This window comes from Eutrigla gurnardus, assembly GCF_963514095.1.
Source record: "Eutrigla gurnardus genome assembly, chromosome: 19".
Classification (NCBI taxonomy): Eukaryota; Metazoa; Chordata; class Actinopteri; order Perciformes; family Triglidae; genus Eutrigla; species Eutrigla gurnardus.
Window position 1 is genome coordinate 13,641,469 of NC_139930.1, and position 27,278 is coordinate 13,668,746.

A 27,278-nucleotide genomic window follows, 5' to 3' on the forward strand; every position below is an offset into this window, starting at 1 on the left:
TCTTCGAGAACGTGTTTTGAATAACAGCTCAAAACATACTTGAACCCTGTAAAATAATCCGTCTGGATTGATCTTTAAACCGAGTGAGACAAGTGCTTAACCGGTTAATTCGAGTGCGTTTCAAGTGCGTTCAAAGTACTTTCAAAGCATCTTTAGCTCAATGCATTTTTGTTTTAACAAATGTCTTCATCTTCCCTGCATGCACTCTTTCTGCTATGGTTTGCTTGCATGTCTAGACAGAATGCTTTTTGCGGGGCTTTGACTCGGCTGGCTATTATCTACCTGTGTACCCGGGGATGGTTGGGTGGCTTCACCACATCACAGGGCTTTGTCTGCCCCAGTTTGTTCTCTCATCGGAGACCAGACATAATTGCCTTTCAACTCCCCCATCGGCCTCTCTCTTCTCTTCTTCGCTAATGTGTCGTGTGGGGGAGCTGGAACCTCTCGACCTGCCGTGCTTATGTGTGGAGGATAAAGGTACGCTGGTCACCTGCTAGGTGAGCGTGTGTAGGGCGGTCTGGCATGGGGAGGGAGGGAGGTTATTGGCCCACTTACACCTGATATCTGAAATTCAACCTCAGGACATGGAACAGGACAGGTGTCTGGTTCCAACTATGGCCAAGGACATCAGTGGTGGTGGTGGGGGGTAGAGTGTGTCTTTCTGTGTGTGTGTGTGTGTGTGTGTGTGTGTGTGTGTGTGTGTGTGTGTGTGTGTGTGCTAGGCCTGGTGTGGGAGGTTACACAATCCTTGTTAACATTAGGAAAGAGCAGATGGAACTGCCAATGTCTCACTCTTTCCCTTGACCCCTCACCCTAATCCGACCTTTTATGCAAATGCATGTGTGTACATGACAGTGTCCTTGCGCGTGAGTGAGGTCGGAGCTGCGCTTGTCAAGGTCATCAAGGTCAAGAGAGCACCGAAAGCCATCTAAGAGATGGATCAGACCGCCGCACTGTGATGTCTGAAGGAGGCTGCTTTTTTGCGGTTGAAAGGTCTGGGAGCATTTTGGTGAAATAACCCTGGAGCCTGCGCTCACACAGGAACACCTGGCCTCCATTTTACCTCCCGCCTGACGCAACGCTGCACGTCATGGCAACCGCTCCATAGACGCATGTAGATGTGTCTCCCCTACACAGGATTTGCTTTTGATAATCGATAGATAGTAAGTGATTTTGGACATTTTTGGTATATTTAGCTAGTTTCTGACTTTTTATTGACCAGAAGGTAAATCAAGAAAATAATCTTAAGAATGTTTTTTTGCCAAGGTGATACACTCATACACCCCAGCTGTGCTTTAATATGGCAAAAGAAGCCCTTCTGTATCCTGTCTAGTGATTCATTTTAGCTACACGAGTTAATGACTTCAGTCACTTAAGTTGGTTTTAATGGATGTTTGCCACAGACATTAGCAACGTGATGAAGTACAGAAACAACACCGAGAGTACAAAGTACTTCACAGACTTAAACTCCTCTCGGAGACAGACAACATGTCTACCTCACACTTGTCCTGCCTTCTAATGAACCGGCATCTGATTGGTGCTGGCACTCATCCCGCCTTTAATGATGCCCACTGATTGGTCACAGGCCTATTCTGCTGTCAACCTCCTGCCTGGTGGAATAAACAGGAAAGCCACGGGAATCATCCGTCATCAGAGTCAATTATCTCTCTCCCCCCCCCCTCTCTCCCTTCCTTAGACCTCCCCCCTTCTGACTCACGCTGTATACCTTTATTTAGTCTCTCTTTAGCTACGTACATTTCTGGGCTGTGACAGATGTGCCAGTTTATGCTGAATGTCAAACTTCATTATGGTCCCGTAATAGGTGCTCACTTAAGTCTGTTAAATGTAATGTAGCAAATCACTGCTGGGCTTAAGACTGCAATAGATTTAAGTACAGTGTTTGTTATATATGCCTTCGAATAAAGCAACCGAAACAGAAGGCCTTGAACGTCTCATATCTAACCCAGCAACAACAAAATACATCTAGATTTTGAAGCCATTTCTGTGACGTCGGAGTGAGAAGTTTTTTTTCTCATTTCCTCTTCTTGCCTTTAATTCATCCAGAGAGTTGGATGGACGGAGCTACGATCACTAATTCATCCATCCGCTCGCTTTCTCTGAAACCAGAACTAACCCACCTGTTGCATTATTCACCTGGAACCAACACTAACTCCGAGTCCCTGCATCAATATTTCAGTGAAGGCCATGCGCCGCCACCGGACAGCGTGATGAGATGGATGTGGACGTTAGTCTAAATCGAAGCTGAGGTGAGTTCTGTAGCTACTTGGGTAAAGAAGCAATTTCCAATAACAGATAGTGAATAAAAATTAAAAAAAAGGAGAATATGAGGATGATTCCTGCATCTGAAAGGAACTCCCTCTGGGTTAGTCAGTTCATTTCATCCACACTCGGGTCCCTGCCAGTAAGTTAGCAGCCAGTGATGGAAATGATCCCCGCCTTGGTGACATGTAATTTGTTATCGCGGCAAATGTATCATGAGAATTAGCATTCCAGTGGCAGTCGTGTTTAACTTTTCAGTTTTTAAGTCTCCGGCCGCACGGTAATTACTTCCATGTACTTATTAAAATATGGAAGCCATCTCAGCTCGGAGGAGCCGCTATAGGGAGAAGCTGTCGGCGGAGCATTTCAGAACTCCGGGGGTTTACATTTCAAAATGTAAACTCAGCCATAGAAGGAGCACCATCCGATATGGGGGTATTGCAGCTTGTAATTTAAGACGGGAGCTGACAAAATAAGTATGAAACTGGCTGCGACGGCTCCGATGAGATTCTGCAATGTCAGGCTTTGAACTGGTCCGGGGTGCACCTCTTTCGTTTAAACACGGTGGTTGCGGCTTCTCCACGCGTGCCGTGAGAAACCGGGAGCCGTTTGGACAGACAGTAACTCTTTATCCTAAACCACATCCAGCATTAGTGAGGATATTAGTTTTTACTGCTCTTACAGAGCCAACACACACAAAGAAAGTAACAAATACTTCCGATAGAGGAGGTCCACACATTTATAAAAACCAACACCTGCCGCGCACACTTCCAATGTGCTCTTTTGGACTGTTTGACCATATAGCTCGTTATAGGATCTGTCCGTGCATGGATATATCTGTAAGGCAGATGGAAGAGGGACATGTCTGTTTCACAGAAAAATATGGCAGCACTTTCCCCTCAAATGTATAATTAGCTCTGTTATGACTTCATATTGAGTCATAACTTTCAGCGTCCTAAGAAATTAACTATTCCTTCTCACTGTCTCTTTCAGAAGACAGTTGGGGATGAGGAGCAGCAGGCCTGCATCGGATGGCTCTTTGCGTTGTTGGTTTCCATCGGCAACGACCCTTTAGTCCTCCGACCTACAGAGTAGCGTTTATTCAGATGGATCAGATAACGTCCATTTCAAGAATTCCCTGGTTGTGATGTCTTTATCTAATAATCATCTGGATCCTTTGTGGCTCACATGTTGACGCTAAACATTATTAATAACAATAAAACATTCCTGTGAATGACAGAAACCAGATCGTTGGGAGAAATGCATTATTATGTGACATCGCTGCCTTTATGTGTCATTTGTAGCTTTAGCAAAGTCCTGTTCCTGATTATACTTTCTTTCTTTACAGAAAATCAGCAAAAAAAAATGGACAAGGAAGGACAACAAGATTGCGTTGATTCCTTTAAAATCCAGACTTTAAATCGAAAAAAAAAGCTTGCTCCAAAACAGATTGCAATCAAAGTGCTCCGCATTATTGAGATTGTCACGGATGTTTTGCATTCACTGAGAATTATCTGTTCAGCCGCTTGACCGTAACTGTAATGTATCTGTACGTTATCACAAGACCTCCTTTTTTGTCTATAAGTGCTTTAACGTGTCTGTAATTAAAGTTAACTGCCAGGGCCATTTCTGCAGAGCCGGTTTTGAAGACCATAATGCGTTCAAAGCCACCAGCTCAACCGCAATGAAACAATTAGAATCACTGAGCCGAACTGCTGGTCCCTAATGGCGTTCTCCTCCTAGGCATGAGCAATCAAGACGTATCCAAGGCATGACCAGCGGAGCCACAGGGAGACCCTCTGTCAATCGGCAAAAAAGCCGCTCGCCGCTTACTGATCCAGAATCCGTGTAGCTCTGTGGGAACAAATAAGATCACAGCCCTTTGCTTTGGATGCTGACCCTGGATCAGCACTTCCACTCTGACTGACTTTGAAGTTGCAACGGCAGTTTACGCCAAAACCGCGAGACAATGAGTGTGACTCACTTCTTTCCTACGAGAGGGTGAAAAAGAGAATTTGAGAAAAGTGGCCACATCTTTAAAAAAAAAAGAAAGAAAGATGGATTCAACATTTGAGAGGCGCTACTTGCGTTGTGACCTGAATGTACCAGACCTACAAAATGTAACTAAGCAGGCCTATTTTCGTAGCATCGTCATTATAGTACGTTTTTGAAAAAATACTGTGTAATACTTTCTAAAAATCAATTGTGAGAAAATAATCGATTTTAACCCATCTATAACTCATTGTTAGGCAAAAAAACCCACGTAATTACAATCCTTTCCAGAGAGGGAAACCCCTACAGCCCTCTCAAGTAGTGCAGGGGGGGAAAAAGACGAATATGCGGTGCTTCAATGCGTCCAACAAATTGTTTTCTGGTGTGACGAAACATTTCTTTTCCCTCAAGGACGGCTGACTTCTAACATCTGAGTCTTGTTAGGATTGTTACACAGAACAACAAGACAGCGAGGCGAGGCAATGAAGAGATCAGTCAGTAATTGATCAGCAACTGATAATTAGCTCAAGAGGCGATGGTGCTGACTTCTACAGCACAGCAGTGATTAAACAGTTTGAACATTTCAGCGCAGTAAATGAAGGGTTGGAGATGTACGATGCATTTGCTGTAAATTGTGTTGCGTTGTGTCCATGAGTCTGGGTGTGTTGTCATTCTACACCCCAAATTCCACAGAGCAGCCACAGAGCTACTGACTAGATGGGTTTATTTTCCTCTCTTTCTCTCCATCTGTCTCTTCTTCTTACTCTTTTGGTCTTTCCCTCGGAGTTTCCAGTAGTATTGCTTCACAAGTTCCCATTCTGCCTTTAGTTATGCACCCACCTAAAAATCTATAATAGCTTATCAAAATTGGTAATAAAAAAAAGTGTATTTTCATTATTTCTTCATCTGCGGATTTATTTTTTTTACTTTTTAATAATTATTATAAAACTATTAATTATCTAAATAGGACTAAGTCCATTGATTAATTGATTAATTAATTAATTGTATCAGCTCTACAAGAGTGAATGAAAGGATGTTTTTCATTTTAACGCAATAAAGTTATGTCATCTTGCAGGCATCGGCATGGAAGTGGAAGACAAATACACCTTAAAACGCAGCACTACTGGGGGTTGTTTTTCTACCTGTGTCACGGTGTATCAACACTTCTTCAGACAGAATCATGTCTGTACATGTGTGCCTCGGAGAATCCTCTTACGGATCACTCAATCCCCGTAAAAACATGTCAACAGGTTTGGCAAGACACTACGGAAAACGTACGACATCTAGGGAGCTTCAGCTACAAACGGCATGGAAGAACTACGTCGTAAAGTGCTGTCCGTGGTGCTGAACTCTGTCTGCAGGTGTTGACTTATAACACAGTCCTATAGTACCTGAACAAACGGAGAACACCTTTCCTCCATTAATAATTAGCTTTATGAAATGTCATAAAATAGTGAAGCTCAATGTGACTCCTGAATTGCCAACAGTTTAAAACTAAAAATGGGAGAAACGACAACTGAGAAGCTGGGAACAGAAAATGTTTGGTATAAATTGAGTTGTGAATGACAGTTTGTTGACAGCCGTAGAGCCTCAGAGTTAACTGCCTTACTTAGCTAAGGGGAAAACTGTGCATAGGTCTCTCTCTCTCTGTTATGTGTTGTTGCTGCATGGCCAAGAGGAATGATGTGAAAATCCTACTGCACCATGGATTGACACTAAAAGAACTACATGAAGGAAGAAATACAGGAGGACGCGATAACCCGAAATCCTAACTGCCGCATACCTACGGACAGGAGTCAGAAGTTCCAGTCATAACTGAGAAACTTATGAGAAGAGGACAGAAAGCAATGGGTGGAGATATGGCTGTTGTCTGACAATGTGAAAAGGAAATTAAACAAACTCGAAACCAGACAGTGGACCCAGATTCTTGAACGGTGAATACACGACAGGCACGACTTCTTCCATTGGATCGCAGAGAGATGCGTGTCTAAAGATTAAGCTCCAAGTAAAGAAATCACTTGAGACTATCAAACTCAAAACTGGTCTTTGCATCTTTGCAGAGAAGGAACCTCTGGCCAGTGACGGGCGTAGCCATCTATGGGTCATTCTTCCGGTTTTAAAGCCATCAAGAACAACACGGGAGGCAATTCTACTGATGAGCCTCGCTTCAACTGGAGACGAAGGCGTAGTCGGGACAGTTGGAGACCCTTAAATGAGCATTTATAGCAACTGGTAGTCTCGTAACTGGTAACGATGGTACCGAACAGATGACTTGCGCGAGTTGGTGGCAGACTGGCGGTTGATTAAAATCACATGTCTATTAACTGCTTTTGAAACCTGAAGCCTCAAGTTGCCGTCTTTCTGAGCCCACTACATGTTCCACCATAGAGAGCGACCTCTGGTGGCACTTGCTGTGCACTGCAATACATCACATCAATACAGCACGATAGAAAGTGTAGCATCTGTATTCATGAGAGTATTGAAAATCACGATTTCTAATGACATAATATTGAAATACCGCCCAAGACTTGCGAATCATATTTTGCATAAAAAGTCTTCAGCTTAATGTAAGGTGGAGGCGGGGGGGAGTAATAGGTGTCAGGTTAATAATGGCTGTAAACCTGCATGAATATGATTGGACGGCACAAGTCAGCTGGTAGCGGCGGAGCTGTGAATGAGTCAGTGTGAAGCATGAATGAAGCAGCTGACGCCAATCAGCTAATGCACAGCTTCGGTGCTCGGCCTGAACCGACGCCACGCTTCATCTTTTGTTCATCGTTGAACTTTGAACTACTGTCATTTATTTAGGTTGCCAGGCAGAAACATGACGATGACGTGTATCAAAATACGTCCTAGCCTTTTAAAATGAAAATTTAGCCTATGTCAGACTTATATTTGGGCAACATTCTTGTGATGTGCTTTTAAAATTTCAGAACTATGTCTCCATTTGTTGAATGAAAAAAAAGAGTGTTTTCTATAGAAACATAATTTTTCTAAAATGAAAGTGCTATTTTGGTTTAATAAGTATAAAATATATATAATTACTAAAAATGGTAGAAATATGGAGCTAGAGCACTGCAAAAGGAGAGAGATGTGAAAAATAGTTTTCTTTGGGACTTGCCCTGGTAAACTGGTGGGGAAGGGGAGGAGACAAAGAAACGAGGGAGAGGGAGGGAAAGAGAAAACGGGGTGGGACAGATCCCCCCCCCCTCACCCCCCACCACCACCACCACCACTTACCACCCCCGTTCACACACACAAACACACATGTACATGTGCAGACACACATGCATGCACACAAAATGCGCACGGCCCTTCAAAGCCAAGTGGTTTTCATAGACATCCAATTACACTAAGAGATGACATCTGGTGAACTGCAGCAGATAAATAAGGTGAAAGGAAAGACAAGATTCAGTCACCTCAGAGAAACTCCAGATAAGCAGGGGGAGAGCGCACCGCTGATAGAGATAGGGGAGAGGGAGAGGCGAAGGAAAGAGGGAGGGGGCCGAGAGAGAGAGAGAGAGAGAGAGAGAGAGAGAGAGAGAGAGAGAGAGAGAGAGAGAGAGAGAGCACCACACGGGAAGGAAAGAAGAGAGGCAGCACATTGCTCCAGAGCTCAGACTCCGAGAGGACAGAGGAGAGATAGGGAGCTCAGCTCACTGACAAGACGTACAACAAGAGAAACAGGCGAAAGACGAGAGCTGCCGGGCTTCACACACTGAAGTAACTTCAGACCAGCTCGACTAACCGGGAGCAACAAAGAGAGAAGAAGGAGAAGAAGAAAGTCTGGATTCTGTGACTCTTTTTGTTGTGGCCTGCCTTGCGTGGATTTCTCGGGACATTTTATGAAAAGCAGCATTAATCCTCTTTTTTTTTTTTCAAACTTTTATTCATTTTTTTTTTTTTTAACTGAGCAGTTTGGCATCTTTGACGCAGACCTCCTCCGCCTTCCTATTATCCAACTCTCTGGACTGGAGAAGATAAGTGGTTTGGGACGCGTGCGGAGCAGATTTTAGCCTCATATATGAATGAACTGTGTGTGGTGTTTGAGAGTGTAGGTGTACGTTCAGACTTTAAAAAGAGATTTTGAGTGTGTCTGTGTGTGGGGGCGTGTGTGTGTGTGGGCATGTGTGTGTGTGTGTGTGTGTGTGTGTGAGAAACCAGGAGCAAAAAAGCAGCGGTCTCGGGAGGAGAGGGAGGAGGTGGTGAGAGGTCACTGAGGCGAACCCCCAGTTGTTCCCATCGCGAGGTGATCTAAGTTATGGATGTTGATGCATTCCTGCGGCGCTGCTGAGGAGTAAACGGCACCGGGGGACTACAGCCACCATACTGCAGGCTCCGCCGCCACAAGCAGCTGCATCACCATCACCAGAACCACACGAACGCAGTCTACGGGTTTCAACACCTACAGTGAGGCTGCAGGTCCGCAGACAGAGGAGGTGTAGCCGGTCAGTCGGGGGGAGTTTCTCCCACTCTCGCTCCCTCTCCCTGCACCCAGCTCAGCATGCCCCAGCCCCCGAGCAGCTCCACAGCTCTCCCAGCTCCACTACCATGTGTAGATGGACAGTGACACAAGGTGCACCGGTCGCCTGGTTCTCCACCTGCCCCTGCTTCAGACCCCCGTCGCTCGCCCTCTCCCTCATCTTCCTCGTCCTGCTTCTCCTGCTCGGACCCTCCTCGTCCTCGCCCCTGTCCGCTCTCTCGTCAGACTCTGAAAAGAATCACAATGCGCCGCGGGGGGCTCCTCCTCGCGTCCCCGTCTCACACCCGCCGCCCTCCTCATCGGCCGCACCGCTGCACGCATCCTCGGCGAGGTTGCCACGGGCGACCAACGTGTCGTCGTCCTCTGCGACGGTGGTCGGGCGCCACGTGCGGAGCAGCTACAACCACCTACAAGGAGACGTGCGCAGGAGGAAACTGTTCTCCTTCCAGAAATTCTTCCTTCGCATCGACAAGAAAGGAAAAGTTAACGGCACCAAAAGTGAGGATGATCCGTACAGTAAGTCAACTTTGTTACGTTGTCTGAATGTGTTTCAGGGGTTCTTTGACGCATGGAAATAGCAACTTGTGAGAGTTAGAAGGTCATGTGGGAAGGTTTTACTGGATATCGTGCCATTTAATTACCTCTTATGTTTTTTTTTTGTCGCACTAAACATTGACAGAAGACTGCAAATCCACATACGGAAGTTTGCTATTAAATATTTTTATGCCTAGATCTGTCATAGAGACCAATAGAACAATGATTGACTAGTTTTCTTCCTGGACGTCTCGTGTTTGCTTGGGAAAATGAGTTTTCCGACCTGGACAACCGTGCGCATTAACACAGGTGACTGGGCAAAGTAACAAATAACACGGCGGCAAGCTTTCCGGCCTTTCCACCATGTGTAGAGGCAAGCCGGAGAATTAGGGAAGCGGGAGCATGAGAGTGGGAGAGGAGAGGGAGAAAAAACAAAATGAGTAAGCCAGGAAGATAAAAAAAAAAAGAGGGATGACCCGCTGGAAACAATTAGAAATTGCCCAGAGAAAGTTCTTCTTCTTTGAGCAAATATCTAAAACACAGCGTTTACAAAAACCCCTGGGGTGAGTAACAAGCACACTTACTACTTGTTGCGTGTTAAGAGTGAGGTTATATAGACTCTAAGAATTAACCATTTCTGCTCCTTTTCATGGTTCGACATTTTAAAGGGGTTTGAAATATGATTTTAAGCGTTATTTATCCTGAGAAGGGTCACTGCTCACACACATGCTCTTTTGTCAGCAGCACTCTTCCACATTGGGTCGACTCCTTGCACTTAGTCCTCCACTGTGGGGCACTGAGAAACCCCACTGGTACCTTTAATGCACCTTGAGATACCTTAACTCTAGTTTTTTAGAGAGCGAACAGTACAATTGTGTGAGGAATAAAAAACGCGCACCTTTTGTGGGATCTCTCGTCAGCTAATAGGATTTACGATACGTGTTAACAAACAGTCATGTTGTTACCAGCTACTTAACCACCAAACTGTACCACGATAGCTACAAAGCATCTCATCCGTACCCTAGCAAAATATTTTAATGGCTTGTTAGGGTCATCAAAATCGTTTATGGCTGAGCCAGAACAGAGAATCAGCTGTTATCATTCTACAGTCCACAGCTTCATCTTCTAGTTAAACACATCTGGTAGTTCTCCAGGACCGCCACAGTCTTCAGGTCTCCGGAATAGCTGCATCACCTAAGGGCACCACTGACAGTAGTTGTTGAGGGAGAACAGAACATTACTCCCACATTTACCTGCCCAGAGTTTCCCCGCCGGCTCCCTGAATCAGATGGGTGACTTCCAAAACACCAGTTAATTTCTTGAAGATTAAACAACCCGGCTCTCGCTGCATTACGTCTACCGTGTGTTTGAATCCGTCACAGCATGTCAAGTGTATGTGTGTGTGTGTGTGTCTGGGAATGTAATCATCATAAATGGTCCTTTATCACTTGCACAACTTTATACACATGTCATAGGTTTGTATGCATCTGTCTGTGGGTCTGTGGTGCTGTACAAGCCTCTCCTGCTAAGAGCGCACACACACTCGAGCACAGAGAGGCCAGTCTTGCACATGGTCTCCATATGGCAAAGCCCACTTTTATTAGGGCCAGGGCCAGTGTGAATATGTGTGTGTGCATGTGTGTGTGTGTGTGTGTGCATGTGTGTGTGTGTGCCACTCAGACACCAAGGCTCTGCCAGACATGGCTGAAGGAATTTCAATTAGCGTCTCTTCCTCCCTCCCCTTGCCTGCAGTCCTCTCTGACACACACACACATACACACACACACACACACACACACGTAAAGAGCTCAACCATTAGGGTGCAACGTGTCACTAACTATAATGGCATCAGGTCATGACATTAGAAGCCCAATCCATCACTTTCAACAGCCCTTGCCACTTGATTGTGGTTGGAGTCGGTGAGAACTTTCTAGAGGGAAAAAGGGAAAATCTTAAATATGAGGACTTGGCCGTGGAAGTCAAATTTTGTCTTGGCAGCGTTTTTTTAGTGGGCAACTCACCAAGTTGTGTCAACCTGACAGCAAGTGGAGATGTTTAATGTGTTTCGCATTAAAGGACGGGTGGGCATTCAGTGATAAACCGAAGTGAAGTGGCTGTAATGAAATAATGATTAAATCACGTTTCCGGGTTTGATGCACTGATAGTATCTCGCATGTACGGCGGTTTATACCGCACGCTGATACGTCACCTCCCGCTACTTTGCATGCGCTCTAAAATCTGCAGAGAACAAATTGTACCCTTCAAACTAAACCAAACAGAACGTAATTCAATTCTCCTCCCCTAACTGCAAACAACACGGATGCGGTATGTGACATACCAAACATCAGGGTAACCTTGCTGCTCAGAAGTTTCAATACACTTTTGACAAGCCGCAGATTACAACATTGTTAATTCATACCGTTAGCTTTCATGGTGACAAAACATAAACAACCGCTTCACAGAGACTTTCGGACAAATTAGATCTTTGACGCAGGTTTGTGGTCATTATGTGATCATGAAAAACTCTAGACAAAAAAAAAAAATCCTCATACTCTATCGCATCATATACTTGCATCACACATCTTTGATCTTATCTTATTCTAAAAAATGGACGAATAATCCTTTCGGAGCGCAAATTGAACGCTAGTGAGGGGGCAGTTGTTAGTGTGGTTATCATGGTCTAGTAGTCTGGTAATGTTCAGGAGGTCAGCGTGCAAATGAGTGTCATTAGATGGTGTCAGAGGTGAGGAAGAAGTTTCAGCTCGGGCTCCGGGGTCGGGGCTCTCCTCCACAGCCGAAGCCTTTCTAATCATGTTGTCAAGGATGAGGGCAGTACATCATTCGGGGTCCGGGGCCCTTTTTAGTCAACGAGTGCTCACTGGTGCATGCGTTTGTCTATTTGTGGTCATGTGATCAATGCCTTCGAAATGAGGCGCTCCCAGTCTGAGTGTGGAAATCCCGTCGAGGCCGTCCCGTGATCAGCAAACGATCCTGACAACTGACCATGAGCAACAAAACCTGTCCTTGTTTCCTTCCCTGCACGTCATCCACAGACCGTCACATCTTGTTTACAAACACACGAATAAAAAGCAATGAAACAAACGGACATGTGTTTGCAGTTGGACCCCAAAGTTGTGGTCGCGCTGAGCTCAATTAGTGCCGAATAGTGCCAACGTGACCACAGTCAGAGCTTTTGGGTTGTCACCGCGGTCACCCGGATTGTAAAAGCTGCCACACATACTGTACTCATTGGTAACATTCATCACAGAAGACACGACACCCAGCCGACACGGTGGCATCGAACGCACCACGATGTGCAGACGGTCTCGTACGCCGGACGCTGTTCTGACGTAGTGCAGGGTTTCCATGTCCATGCTAATTACACAGGTCGGCCCCCCTCTGGTTTGACCTCTACCTATTGACCCGAGTCAGGAAGCTTTGTTAACGCAAAGGTCAACGCGACACATAGTGCATCCACTTCTGCCACTGTTGGTTACACGCTGTTTGCAAGGCTAGAACACATCTGTATTTCCAATCAAGGAAACACATTTCCTTACAGTGCGTCATCTCCATCGTACAGTCATATTGTCTCGTTGAGCTTTAAATGTTTTATTCCAGCAAGGTTTGGGAGTGTCTAACCCCAACCCTCACTGCATGAAGGAAAGAATGTAGGAAAATTACACTTGATTCTAGAAAACTCTTAAACTCGGTCGATTTGTAATAGAAATATTAAAATTATGTTCCCGCTTGACTTGAGAAAATGTGACTATTAGGACTAGGAATGGGACGATATGAACATTATTATCCTGGCCAAAATAATTGTGGTTCATGACTTTAAAACCCTTAAAATGGCACTAAAACATGCTGGAGTCACATTACATTTTAGTGGAGAAATTAATATTTTATAGTGAAGATCCATTTTAGTGAAAAACAATCAAATAATCTTAAATATGATGATCATGAATCATGTTCTCAACAAGATAAATACATGTTTAAAATGTATTTTTATATCCTGTATTTGTAGTGTCAGCCTTGTTTTTCACTTCTCTGCTATGACACTAAGCTAGACGGCTTTTTCCAAGTCATTCATGATGATATTTACGATTATCCCCATAATGGAAATTCACAACGATCGGCTTACAGCGAGTGCGTTTTATCCCATAGCACTCAATAAAAAATCACTTGGCGAGATGGAGATGCGTGCAATTATAGGTCGATATCACAAAAAAAAACTGCAAAAAAAAAAAGCACCATCACTGTTCTGCGTCATTACTCTCTTTCTCTTTTAAAACTCGTGGAATGTAAATTGCGTTTCAGGAACAATTGAATAAGGTCTTGGAAACCACAAGCACCTCTTCATCGGTCTCCTCTGCACCCATAAACCTCCGATGACTCAGCAAGGTTAACACAAAACAAACATGCATCAAGTGCTTGCCCTTCCTGAACATCTTGAAATTAGTCCCAGCCTTTTTTTCCCCCCCCTCCCTTCTTCCAGTTTCTGTACGTCTCCCTTTTGGCCGCCTCGCTCTCACCCGTTCTCCCCGCTCTCGGCTTGAGGAGCGCGTTTAGGATTCTCGTGGGAAAAGGTAACAGTGTGGCCCATAAAAGAGAGTTATGAGGAGGCGCTGGATGCAGAGTTTAGCGTCAGTGTTGCTTTTTCATTCAAAGTGACTCTGACATCTTCATGGACTCGTCTGTCCGACAGCCATAAATAAAAATGATGCCAAATGTCGCCGCACAAGCTCGTCGGGGGAAATTCTGAACCCGTCACCGAGTTCTACGAGTTCAACATCAACAGCTGTACTCTGAAAACGTACGATAAACATTCACAGGAGCCTCACCACCCACCACACCAACAGTCATTTAGCTACAACTAAAAGGAATGGGTAGCTCTCTAGATTGGCCGTCAAGAACGGCAAACAATTGGAGGCAACAAGTGAATCACGCTTGATCACCTTATAACATCTCATGAGCTACAATCTGCACACGGACCAACAATCATCACTTCATTTTCACATTCCGCTCTTTGGGATGGCGTTTCCTTAAAATCCGAGACGCAGTGAGAGTCTGGATCGAATCATGTCAGTTCTGATTCACGATCACTTTTACTGGAATCGACACGGCGAACGCTGTCAGCTGTCCTGCCGAAACGTTACGTAATGGATTATATGTGACATTAGAACAATGTTATTTTACTATCGTGAAACCAAGCCAAGACTTTTGAGAAATGCTTGATTAACAACTCCTTGATGCCTGTTTGGGACTAAACTTAAGTCCTAGAAATCAACATCTTAAAGGCAGAGACCCTTTTTGACCTGAAAACCTTATTGTTTTATAACATTGGTTTTCCATTAAGAATTATGGCAAGATATTCACTTTTGTGTGTGTGTGTGTGTGTGTGTGTGTGTGTGTGTGTGTGTGTGTGTGTGTGTGTGTGTGTGTATGTATGTGTGTGTGTGTTCTTGAACGTGTCTGGATGAAACATGCTTATATTGATCAGGACAAGTCTTCGCACTTAATAAAAGCTATTTCTTCATCATTGAAGTGCAGGCGTTCTACTTTTGAAAGTGTTTTTTCCAAGAATTGCCGACGACATCCGTCTCATTACGCTGTTTACATGTTTCCCATCATCACTGCTTGGTGGTTTCCCCTTCGATCACTCGCCCCGTCCATTCATTTGTCAGCTACAACAACTCTTCTGCTGCTTTGGAGCGATTCGGCTCGCCGAAGAGGAAAAGAATCCGAACATCGAGAGTCAATTACTATCCACAAAGAATTTTAAATTGGACATCTTTGTTTGGACGGGCGGCCTTTGTCATTGTTTAGATTTTGCGGAGTATAATCACAAATATCCTTGAGAGGAAGAGGCAGAGAAAGGAACAGGGGAGAGATACTAGGAGTTGTTAGAACTAGTTCTCTCAGTAATCAACAAGATTTCTAAACAACTATCAACATTTATCATTTCATTTGTCACCGGCATGTGCTAAATGAGAAAACATGTACTTTGCAATTATGTGGAAGTTCCGGTTACATGTGAGAGTACAGAGTCATGACCCTGAAGTTTTACATGAAGCCCACAGGGTCCATATCGTTAGCCTAATAGCATAATTGCCTAAGTCATATTTGAACGTTTTCGGAAAAAGAGAAAAAACACAATTTCTAGCAAGCAGATTGGTATTTTTTATTGATAATGTAACAGCAAGTTCAACCAGACCTGTGAACAAGTTTGAAAAAAAAAAAAGACACAACATCAACTCCATAACAAATAAAAGTGACTTAGGCAGAATATGTCATGACTTAGGCATTTTTTTCTCTTACAGTATATGTATATAATGATAACATAACCAAGTCTAACCTTATCTAAGGTGTTTTAAAGTATAATCTTAACAAAGTTGTTTTAAAGTTTAACCTTGCCTAAGTTGTTTTAACCTTACCTAAGTTGTTTTCACCTTAACTAAGTTGTTTTAACCTTAACTAAGTTGTTTTAACCTTACCTAAGTTGTTTTCACCTTAACTAAGTTCTTTTAACCTTAACTAAGTTGTTTTAACCTCAACTAGGTTTTGATGATGATTGATGATTAAATCAAATAATGCAGCCACATTCTTAAAGTGAAAAAGACTTAGACTTGAAAAAGACCATATTACCAAGAATACTTCTTGTATTTCTTGTCAAAACACTTAAAATCAACACTTCAAATTAAGCTTTGCTAGCATAAGCTAGCTCTTACACTACATCATATCTTGTTGCAGAATTGTGATTAAAAGTTTAAACACACAGTTCCTAATCTCCTTGATTGACTGAGAGTACATTTACTGTCTAGAAAGTTGAAGGAATAAACCAGCTTACCAAATGAATTGAAGAGAAGATCTAATGCTTCACTTCTGTTAAACTTTCTTATGCGATCAGCCATGTTTGTTTATACCGGCAAACATGCCTAAGTCAAAAAGATGACTTGGGCAGATAGTGATTTTGGACTCTAAAAAGTGTTCTGATAGGTTGAGGACATAGCCAATAAGGCAAGGTGATGCAGCAGTGGTAGGAGAGGAAGGTTAGGCAGATATCTCAATTTGGCCAAAAAATGACTTAGGCAATTATGCTATTAGGCTAACGATATTATGCATGTGGAGGCTTTTTGCAGTATGAATGCAAACGTAATTGCAGTATTTGTCACGTCAGCGAGCACTACTACTTCATTCTAGAGACGATTTCATTCTGAAGAGAAAGAAAAACAAAGAAAGTGAAGAAAAATGTAAACATCAATGAGAAACTTAAGATTCTAAAATGCAGTCTGCATTAAAACATCCTATAGTTGAATTACTTAATCTGGAACACAATCAGAAGACCATGAGATGATGCTAGACACTGTACTGAACAGTGACCTCTTGTAGCAGGAAACAGAACAACTCTCTTAAGAGAACTTCAGTCATTTGAGATCTGAAACCAGATTAATTGATCGGGCGATCGACAGAAATGAATCAGAAACCGTTTTGCTGATCTTTGAGGCAGCCTTTTCTTGGGTTCCAGCTTCTTCATATTCATATTCAGCTCACGGCCAGTGAAGCAGCGGCAGGTGAAGAACAGCACCTGTGACAGGTAACAACCAGCTGCTTTCGTATAGACAACATGCGCTAAATACGCACATGCATGCTCCACACTCTCTCACTCACAACTAGTCCTGCTACACACATGTACACACACACACACACACACAGCATGAAAGTGAGGCTCTTAATGGCGTCATCAAAGGTAGAGCTGAGTCCAGGGAGGCATCTGGCCTGGCCGTTTGAACAGAGCAGCCAGGAATGCCAGCTAATTGCACTGTGTGTGTGTGTGTGTGTGTGTGTGTGTGTGTGTGTGTGTGTGTGTGTGTGTGTGTGTGTGTGTGTGTGCCTGTATGCATATTGTATGTGTGCGAACATAAACGCCCGTCTGAGGAGACACAAAGCGATGAGGACAATACAGCAGAAAGACATATCAAAGTGAATAATATTTTGTGCATGTCGGCACATTACAGCCGCGGTGTCAAATAAGCAAGATTTCTAAAGCCGAAAGTCCAACGTCAACAACTCCGACCACAACAGTTGGGCAACATCTCGCTGGCAGGCGAGCTGTAAATGAAAAATGTGTGAAATGCAGACGACCGTCACAGCACTCTGCCTGAAAGCATAACTCCTGCCGCGTCGGGGCCGTGAAATGTTTTGACAGAATCTGGCAGCTCCGGCACTTTATCATGTTACAAAGTCAACTGTGTTCAAGGAATCACAATATCTCGGGCGGTTGTGCGTTTTCCATCAAATCACCATTAACATCACTGTGGATTTTCGCTCGGTTTCCTCCCAGCGGCTCTTAAACGTGTGTGACATAACTCGCCGCGGTCTCGCTGCGCCTGGTAAAGTGATCTCAGATTATGCGGCGCTGGAATGATGAGCAGCGAAGACGAGAAACCCTTCACGCTATCTGTTGTGCGAGACATCTGGGTTTTTTTTTTTTTTTTTCGATAAGGTGATCCCCCCTTTTTGTTTGATTTGGGAATAATCTGGGTTTGTTTTTCTTCTCGAAACCCCGGCCAGCTCTGAAATCACATGCAGCTTGAAGAACAGTGTGTGGTTTGGGCTATTTCTGTCCAACAAGCAAGACAGTGATGCGAGTGTTCCTGTCAGGGAAGGAAATAAAACCATTATGGGGGCAAGAATAAGCTAAATAACATAGTGAGAGGTCAAATTGAACAATCCTGCTAATGAAAACAAAATACTACTCTGTTAAATCGAATTTATAACCCAGAAATTTAATACGAAGAAAACACTTTTTGGAAAAATAATGAAATTTACCAAAAATTCTATTTGTCGTAAAAACAAAATGTGTCCATGTTGATACTGATGAATGAGAAACAGGCCTGGGTTTTCAGCCAGGCAGACTTTGATGTGGCCACTTTGTGGCGGATGATAATGTTGTCAACCACATCAGTCTAAACAGATACCTCAACACGCCTCAGAACACAAAACACGCAGCCGTTTCCAAACGCACAACCGAGAAACGTTCTCTCTCAGACTCCATAAAAGAGCCGGGTGTATTCAACCTCGCATCGAGAAAAAATAATCAAAAAGGAAAGAGTTCAATCCTGTAAAAAACCACAGGTTTGTTGAAATGCAGCAGCAGCCAGAAACCTTTTTTCCTCCTTTGTTTTTCTGCACCTATATGGCGAAATACGGCAGAATAGTTTATTATTTTCAGCTAATATCTGATTTGGTGGTCCAGCCTTTTCCTTTCTGAATTGCTCTATTCTTCTTTTGTATCTTTTATTATTTTACTGGCACACATTTTGGCTTTTTGAGTCTTTGGCGGTTGCACAGATCTAAGCTCATGTCACAGTGAATCCGAGACGTCGTCAGTCACTCGGCGGAAAATGATCTCGGAGTTCAGACCTCAACTGATGCAAATCAGATATTAAATCTTTTAAAAAAATGCTTCGTGAAATATAAACATTTCTTGGAAACATTTATTTCACATCCATAAAAGAAAAAAAAAGAAAGAAAGAGAGAGAGAATTATTTGTGGCAGAAAACCCCCGGAAAATCAGGGGTTCATCCAAATATCGGAGTACTGGACCCAGAATAAAAGGACCTAACCATTTCCATTCTTCTCTCTGAGGGGAGTTCATGACACAAACCAGTCCGCAAAAGTGACGATATTACACAATACGCAGCGAGACCAGTCAGGACTGCAGGAGCCCAGTAGACCCGCTCACAGCTGGTCACCGTGTCGAGGTCAAATTGTGAACAACGGCAGTATAATCTTCAAAAAAGCCCCCTGGATAAACAGTGGAAACATTTTTATAACCTTCCTTAACCTTTAGGTTCAACTGAGCGTGTTTCTAAAGGGGGCCAGACGGGGGTCGACGGGGGCTCTGCGGTATGTTTGTGTGCTGATCTGCACACGTTTAGACGTCAAAGGATCACAACAATTAGATTTTTTTACTTTCTATTACTCATTAAGTGATCTCCTTCAATTAAATAAAGCATATGTTTCACTAAATACATGGAGTTTGACTACTTTGGAATAAGGACGATGCTCCATGGGTGGAGAAGATGGAAGAAGTAGAAATATGGTTATTTAAATATTACTCTATTTTATTACTTCCCCCTCTCTTGTCCTTCATTTCCTGTCATCTCCCCTCTGTTGACTCTCTGAGAAACACACACAACACCCAAACCAACAAAAGAAAGATTTCTCACAGAAGACAAGTGAATTTCATGTCAAACCGAGGTTAATATCCTCTCAATTGGGCAATAAACGAGTAACTGGAGGCTACTCCAACAGTCCTTTATTCAAAACTGTGCTCGCGAGGCCTCTGTTGCAATATGCCAGTCTGTGTTGGGGAGCGACTTGTGCCTCGTGTGTACTCACATTTAAACTTTTGAGGTTTACTGGGAGAAGTGGGACAAAAGCTGAAAGGGGTCACCGCGAGGGGAAAACAGGGAGAGGAGGAGGAAACGGAGCCATTTAAAAAAGAATGATGATGAGGACAAATGTAGCGCTGACACGAGGAAGACGGAAAAAAAAAAAGGAACAGAGAAGGTAAAAGGTTAGGAGGCCTGGGAGCAACGAACGTCCATGAAATGTGGATTTAAACATGGCAAACTCAAGACGTACTCATACTCTGCCAGTGACTTAACTCTCCTGGGACCAATAAAAGCAATACTGGCCTTAATCTGTTAAGTCTGCTGTTGTGTGTCTGCAGTCTGCTTTCGGGTACGGGATTTGCATTTGAAAAGGCAGATTTTTACAGCTCCGACGGGGTCACGTAAAAGTTAGGTTTTTTGGCTACGCGAGCCGTTAAACGTCGTCTACGTGAAGTGGTTAATGAACAGCTTCTCACTGTGAGACCTGTGTTTGTTTGTGCGTTTTTAGCTGCGTTAGTGCTGCAGTTTGGCTGGAAAAGAGCCTTCTGGCTTGTTTATAACGAAGGTTGTCATGTTGCCCTGTTACACACAGGTGTTTGCCCTTGTGTTGACAGCGGAAAATGCCCATGCCTTTTATATTAGCTGAACCCTGTGCTGGTTGCAGTGATGGGTTATAAAACTTTTTTTTTTTTGTTTTCCTCTTTGCACTTTCAAACGTAAATTCATAATTAAGACGGGCTGAGATCCATACAGGGAGGGAGAGGTTGAGCTCTTTCACCCGCGTGTGTGTGTGTGCGTGTTTATCACAAAAACCTGATGAATGGGTGTGTGTTACAAGCCCGGGTCCTGTTTTTCTCCGTCTCCTCGCCATAAACTCGGTTGTTGCAATCTAAGCCTTTTGTTGCAGCGTGGCCTTTCAACTCGCAGGCAGACGGGCTGCTTCTGGTAACTGGTAAAGGGGGCCATAAAAGAGCCCTGTGCTTTGGTTTTTGACAAAACCACATCAAACGGGAGGAGGCAAAGAGGGTTTGAACAGGTGGACTGGCCTTTAGCGCAGCGCCGACAGATTATTTTTTTTTTATTCCGACGGATCACAGCTACGAATCGTCAGCTGTGTGTGTGCGAGCGCAGCGAGATGGAACATTTTGAACCCGATAGATAAGTGTGATAAGTGTTGCGGTGCACGTCTGTGAGTAATGGACTTAACATAACGAGCCAACGTGATGCACTGTGAGCTTTCGAAAATTAACTTGAAGTTTAGAGGTTTAACAAGCCTTTATTGACCAAATAAAGGAACCGCAAGGCTGGATCGATGCCAGGGATACAGCCAAAAACAATTTAAAAAAAACAACTGCGGCACACATACAAGAGCCGGGTTTATACATTTCCAATCGTAAAACAGTCATTATTACAGAAGACAGTCAAATAGCGATGGATGGAAACGTTAGTGGAAAGAAAATAGAGCTCAGTGTGGTAAAAACGGTAAAAACAGCAAAAACAGCAGATGCTCTCAGGTGTCTCCATGAAGCTACAACTTCTTCTCATCATAAAACTCACACCAAGGCTGGACCCGAGGGGTGCAATGAGGGCAAGGAAGGGGGGCACCCGGTAAGAGGACTGGTTCATGTCGGAGACATTTGCTTAACCCCTACTCTCCTGTATTCATTCTAACACACCACATCTCTGCCAAAGTTGGAGAAAATGTGTGTGCATGATCGAGAAACTAATCCCATGAAAACAATAATGAAATATTTGCGGTTTTTGGCTGCAGCTGTGTCCATCTTCAGTCTATAATGGTGACCCTGCTGCTACTGTACACCCTGCCAATTCACCTTTTATAGGAGAATTAGACCAGTTGTTTTTTGGCAGTATGACATAAGGTTGTCCACTTAACCGTTAAGATGTCTAACTCACTCTAAAGTCTCAAGAATGACAACAACAGACCCCTATAGAGATGCTCTGGATAGACTGTCCCGGTTTCTCACTTCATCCGTCCGACTGTTCCTGCGACCAGGCTCCACTTCCTACCGGCCCCTTCAGCTAATCCTCTCAAACCCCTGATAGTTTTACGGCTTGGTGTAACTGGCTTTAGGATGAGAGAAGAAAGGGCCGGCGACCACAGCTTAAACCAGTAATTGGTTCAGGCTTGAAAACCGATATGGACGCCTTGACCTCTTGCCAGTCTGGCAGCCAGAGAGCTTCTCTCCGTCCTGTCCGTGTGCCTGCCTGCCTGCCTGCCTGCCTTAGCTCCCCTGGTCAGAAAAACAAACATAGGACGGAGAAATGCTTTTTCCTGGCTTACACCTCGCTCTCATGGCATGCAGCCCACAAGCTCACCAGCAAATGAACAGGGGGCAAGAGGCCGGTCTGAGGTCCGTCACATAGTGAAGGGAAAAAAAAGAGAGAGAGAGAGAGTGGGAGACGAGACTGGGGTTCACTTGTGCAAAAGAAACCAAGATGATTCAGGTTTCTCCTGCAATGCTTAAAAGCTATTTTGCTCAATTATAGGATGAAATTAAGAGCGGTGCATGCTGAAATAAAACTGCATATTCCAAGATGCACCTTCAAAAGTACAATAACCACTTTGTTTTGTGCAACATTAAAGTTCAGCACTGGTGTGGAAAGGTTCAATTAATCTATTCCTCATTAAACTAATTCATCAAGCAAAATGTGTTGGTTTCAGCATCTCGTTTATGCTTTCCTCTGATTTATGTCACTTCTGAAAAATGTCATTAATAATTGACGTGTCCGTCTCTCCGTCCCTGCTGCGACAGGTATGTTGGAGATCAAGTCGGTGGACGTGGGAGTCGTGGCCATCAGGGGCCTCAGCAGCAACTACTACCTGGCAATCAGCAAGAAGGGAGAGCTATACGGAGCGGTGAGTGCAGTTTCACCGAGATACGCATCACTTATTAATACACAATCTCTCTCTCTACGTCCATATGTTTAGTGTCCAACCCTAACGCAGTCAGAATCAGTGTAACATCAAACAAAGCCGCGCAAAAGAGAGACTTTTCTCCGTAAACTGGTGACCCTGCAGCTTTGACTTTCCTTGAATGCCTTTTTAAAACAATGGACAAGGCTGCGAGCCTCTCTACTCCAGAAATAGGAACCAAGGTTTGTCAATGAGAGCTCTCCTCTCCGCTACCTACCTCTCCTCTACGCTCCATTCAGAAACCGGGAACACAATCCTTCAGTTTCTCTATTCTGCTTCGGTCCCTCTGGGGAGAACAGCCCTCGTTTCATCCGTTCGCTCCCTCTCCCTTCCCTTTTCTTCATCTCATTCTCTCCCTCCTCTTTCTTTTCCCCCCCCTCTATTCCGCTCACTTTGAAAGACCCGACTTTCAGCGCGTCTCTCTGGGAGCCACGCCGCAGATGAAATGACACACGGTAGAGAGAGACAGAGAGGCATTCTGTTGCATGGCCTGAAACTGAATTCCCATGACGTCTTCGGCTCGATGCAACACAAGCCGGGGTAGCGCGGCGGCGAAGGGCCGGCGTTCGATTACACTTGATGGGTTTACACAGTGACTTCTTTATCCGGCGGTATTCAAATGAAATCATTGTTTCGTTTACATCCCCCGGATTAAAACACGCGAGGGACACAAAGGGATTATGATTTTACCATAAATTACACCATAATTCAATTTGTAGAGAATTCTCTAAAGGAAACCAATAACGAAGCGTAGATAAATTCATTGTGTGGAGAAATTAATCATGTCCAACAGTTATTTCTCTATTAAATGCAGACATTGATGTTTTAAGATCAGGCCAGTATGTCGGTTAGTAAAATGATACTGACAATATTCTTTTTTTGGGATAATTCATTACCATAACTTGATGTCAGTTAGGATTATAGTTTTTATCCACTTTACCAATCATTTTAATTGAAAGGCAGCCAGCACGCACACGCACACACACGCACACGCACACACACACACACACACACACACACACACACACGCACACGCACACACACACACACACACACACACACACACACACACACACACACACACACACACACACACACACACACACACACACACTACAGAACACCAGCATATGTTAAAAATCAGAGAGAGAGAGACAAGTAAATTTTCGCTCGTGAATAACCGCATCTAGTTATCTGGCTGTTTAAGCAAAGTTAGCCTTAAGCACAAAGTGCAGCTTCCAGTAAACTGACAAATGTTTCTTTCTCAGATAATTGTCTCTTTATTCACCGTAACGTCAGCCACACACACTGCGTCACGATGCTCTTCACTGGGCCAGAGCCCTGACCTTTAAATACGTCTCCCTGAGTCCACTGACGCACTAACATCACAACTATAGCTGTTTCATGTCCACCTTTTTACAATGTACAGTAGAATAGCCTTCTGATTAAATCAAATCCATAAATCTCACACAGCATCATCCGAGTTCACAGCATGAATCTGCTCTCTAAAGCATACGAGCTGCAACACACCATTATCTCTAATTACTGATTAATCTCACTCCTAAAAAGGTCAGAAAATGGCGAGACAAATAACCCAATTTCACGAAACCCAAAGTTATGCTATAAGATTGTTAAAACACAAATATTTTCAGTTTACTGTCATACAAAATGCAAAAAAAAGCAGCAAATCCTTGAAATTCAGATCCTGGTGTTGAGGAACTAATGGTTTCAGGTCTAAATCTGTGACATTAACCCTCCCCGTCTCCCCCCTGCAGAGGGACTTTGGTCCGGACTGCCGTCTGATCGAACGCATCGAGGAGAACAAGTACAACACCTACGCATCGGCAGAGTGGCGCAACAAGAAGAAGCACATGTTCGTGGGACTGAACGCCAACGGCAAGCCAATGAGGGGGAAGAAGACGCGTAGGAAAAACACTGCCACTCACTTCCTGCCCATCGTGGTACAACCGCGGTGATCGGACATATCAGCCACGAGGGAGCTCTGCGGCGCTGCAGCGGGTCAGACTTGTTTTGGAGTTACAACGATGGCTACATTGGACAGATCTGAATCAGACCTGAATGATGCACTGAGGAGGAACAGAATGGAAACCTATGGACATTTTAATCTCTGTTGGATAAAGACATTTCTATTTTTAAAAGAAAGAAATAAGATATATTGCTATACAATGTATATATTATTTTTCTGGTTTAAGTTATCAAGTACATTGGCACAGTAGAGAATATGAAAAGGAATGACTTCTGTGCCAAAAATGTGATTAGTAGCTCACATTTCTAGATTTGTGTACATGGTAAGCGATTGACTGGGAGGAAATAAAACGACAAACAAATATGTGAGAGAGGGAAAGAAAAAGACAAGAAGAGGAAGTATTGGCAGAAAGCTGACCGACAGAAAAGGAGATGGAAAGACAGGAAAAGCAGGAGATGAAACAGGATGAGATAGAGCAGAGTCAAGAAGCAACAACGCAACCGATCATGTTTATTTTTCTTTAAATTTATTTATTTTGTGTAATATTTAACAAAAAAGAACAAAAACACAAAAAGGACGAATTCTTGTCTTTTCCATTTATGCTTCTTTTTTTGAATACTTATCATTTAAACTTAAATAAATATAAAAAACATATTTGTCTTTAAGCTGTTTGACTGACATTGAATCTTTTTTTTTTTTAGATCGTTTCACAGTTCTATCGTTGGTTGTTCATATTGTAAATACACAGCAAAGAGCTAGAAAATAAATACATATATAAACTAAACATTCAAGGAAATGATTCAATTCAGGTAATTGACCCACTGTCCTTCCATATTTCCATGAAAAGTGCTAGGATTTAAGAGATGTCATAATATGTACTATTTTATTCTCCAAATCAAGAAGATCCTGACATAAGAATGAAAAAGCTCATTTTTGACCCTGAAACAAGCAGGCTGACAGAAGAATCTTAATTTCTGCTCTTTCAACCACATCTCATGGTCTTCATCCCACAGTCACTAGAGTGACCTTTGCAAATATTTAAATATCGTGGCAACACAAAACCTACACAATCAAATCCATCCAAGTAATCAGTCTGCAACAAACTGGGAGTTAGTCAGTAAAGTGCTTTCAAAACCGAGACGTGACTCAGGAATCTGTAAGAGATTATACCTTTTTTTTTTTTTTTTTTTTTTTTTAAAAAGAAGCTCCAGCCGACAACCTGGTTGATGAGTTTAGGGGTTTTCATTTACTCGCTGCAAAAAACCTCTCCCCTTACAAGTCCACATGGCAAACATGGCTTCCTGGAGGATAAACACTGTCTTTTATGTGATAACAACAAAGACAAAACAGGCTTTAGAAATTGCCGACTCACACCCACACACACACACACACACACACACACACACACACACACACACACACACTGGGGCGGCTGGGTGCAGAGGTGTGTGTGCATCAGTGTGGTCCAGCAGCTGGGAAAAGCCTCCTCCTTGACCTTACTTGTCTGAAACCTGTTGCCGTGCCCCCTAGAGACAGAAAGACACATGAACAGGGCATATGGTATAACGTAAATATCACTGCCTTGTTTATCACCTGATTCTAATTAACTATGATGTCATGTTTTCTTTATTCTTCTCTCGCTTTCCCTCTCTTTTTCTTGAACTCCCTCTGTCGTGTTGTTGCTGTCTGGGCCTCGCCGAATCCCTCGGCGCTGCGTTCGCTTTTCTTTTCTTTTTTTTTCCCCCCACTCTCTCCCCTCGTTGTTTTTCAAACTTTTTGTCGTGTCTTGGTAAAGTTCAGATAGATTCCAGCAATTAGCGAGATCAAACCCGGAGCAAGGTTATCATACAAACACACTATGTCTGCTCAGGGCTGCAGCAATTTGCTCGTTGCATCCATCACCTTCGACTCTCTGCCATCTGTTTTTCTGTGTGTGTGTGTGAGTAATTTCTGTGTATGATGGAATCCATGGTCGATCCATCCCGCTGTGTTTATTACAAAAAAAAAAGGTCCTAGATCCTCTTTTTCGGTGCTCAGGAATCCTCGGTGCCGAACACTCACGTCAAAACGTGAGTAAGTATGATGCATCAGAGGGAGATTCAGATTTCCTTTCATCCTCCCAGGGCATCTAGTCCTTTGTTTATATGATTACTTGGGTGTTCTGTAAACGACATATCAAGTACAATTACTTTGAAATGTGTTCAAGACACTGATCCCCCTCCTCCCCCACCCCCCACAATCCCCCCCCCCCCCTTCTACCTCCCTCGTAAAGTTCAAGGGCTGGCATGCCTGAACCAAGATGGCTTTATGATTTGGTGGTGCAACTTTATGGATCTACATATGTAAAACTTCCCGTTTGAGTCCTGATTAGTATACAGGGGGAATCTGGAGTCGATTTTTGAGACTAATTCATCCACTTGTTCATTCTGGGCACTTGGAATCAAGTCTGCATATATATATATATATATATATATATATATATATATATATATATATATACACACACACACACACACACACACACACCGTGTAGGCCTCTTGGGATAGCTTGATGTATTTTTATTGCAACTTTAACATGACTTAATGTGCTCTTGCCTTTACCCATAATGCAGAACAAGGCCAGACTCTAAATGCGGGGCATTTATCCAAGACAGATGTTTCACACTG

The 27,278-nt window shown here is 43.5% G+C and overlaps 1 protein-coding gene across 1 annotated transcript; it reads left to right on the forward strand.

The window, feature by feature from the left end:
• The first annotated feature begins 8,559 nt into the window (after positions 1–8,559).
• Positions 8,560–25,323, forward strand: fgf10a (fibroblast growth factor 10a). Its single transcript, XM_084034953.1, has 3 exons — positions 8,560–9,271; positions 22,464–22,567; positions 24,400–25,323. The coding sequence occupies exons 1-3, from the start codon at positions 8,824–8,826 to the stop codon at positions 24,598–24,600; spliced, it is 753 nt and encodes a 250-aa protein (XP_083891079.1). The 5' UTR covers positions 8,560–8,823; the 3' UTR covers positions 24,601–25,323.
• Positions 25,324–27,278: the final 1,955 nt, after the last annotated feature.

What these genes read in the sequence shown, in the direction of transcription:
- fgf10a (XM_084034953.1), top strand. Translation starts at nt 8,824, where the DNA reads ATGTGTAGATGGACAGTGACACAAGGTGCACCGGTCGCCTGGTTCTCC. An exon ending in AAGTGAGGATGATCCGTACA is followed by an intron (nt 9,272 to 22,463) that starts GTAAGTCAACTT and finishes CTGCTGCGACAG; the next exon opens with GTATGTTGGAGATCAAGTCG. An exon ending in AGGGAGAGCTATACGGAGCG is followed by an intron (nt 22,568 to 24,399) that starts GTGAGTGCAGTT and finishes TCCCCCCTGCAG; the next exon opens with AGGGACTTTGGTCCGGACTG.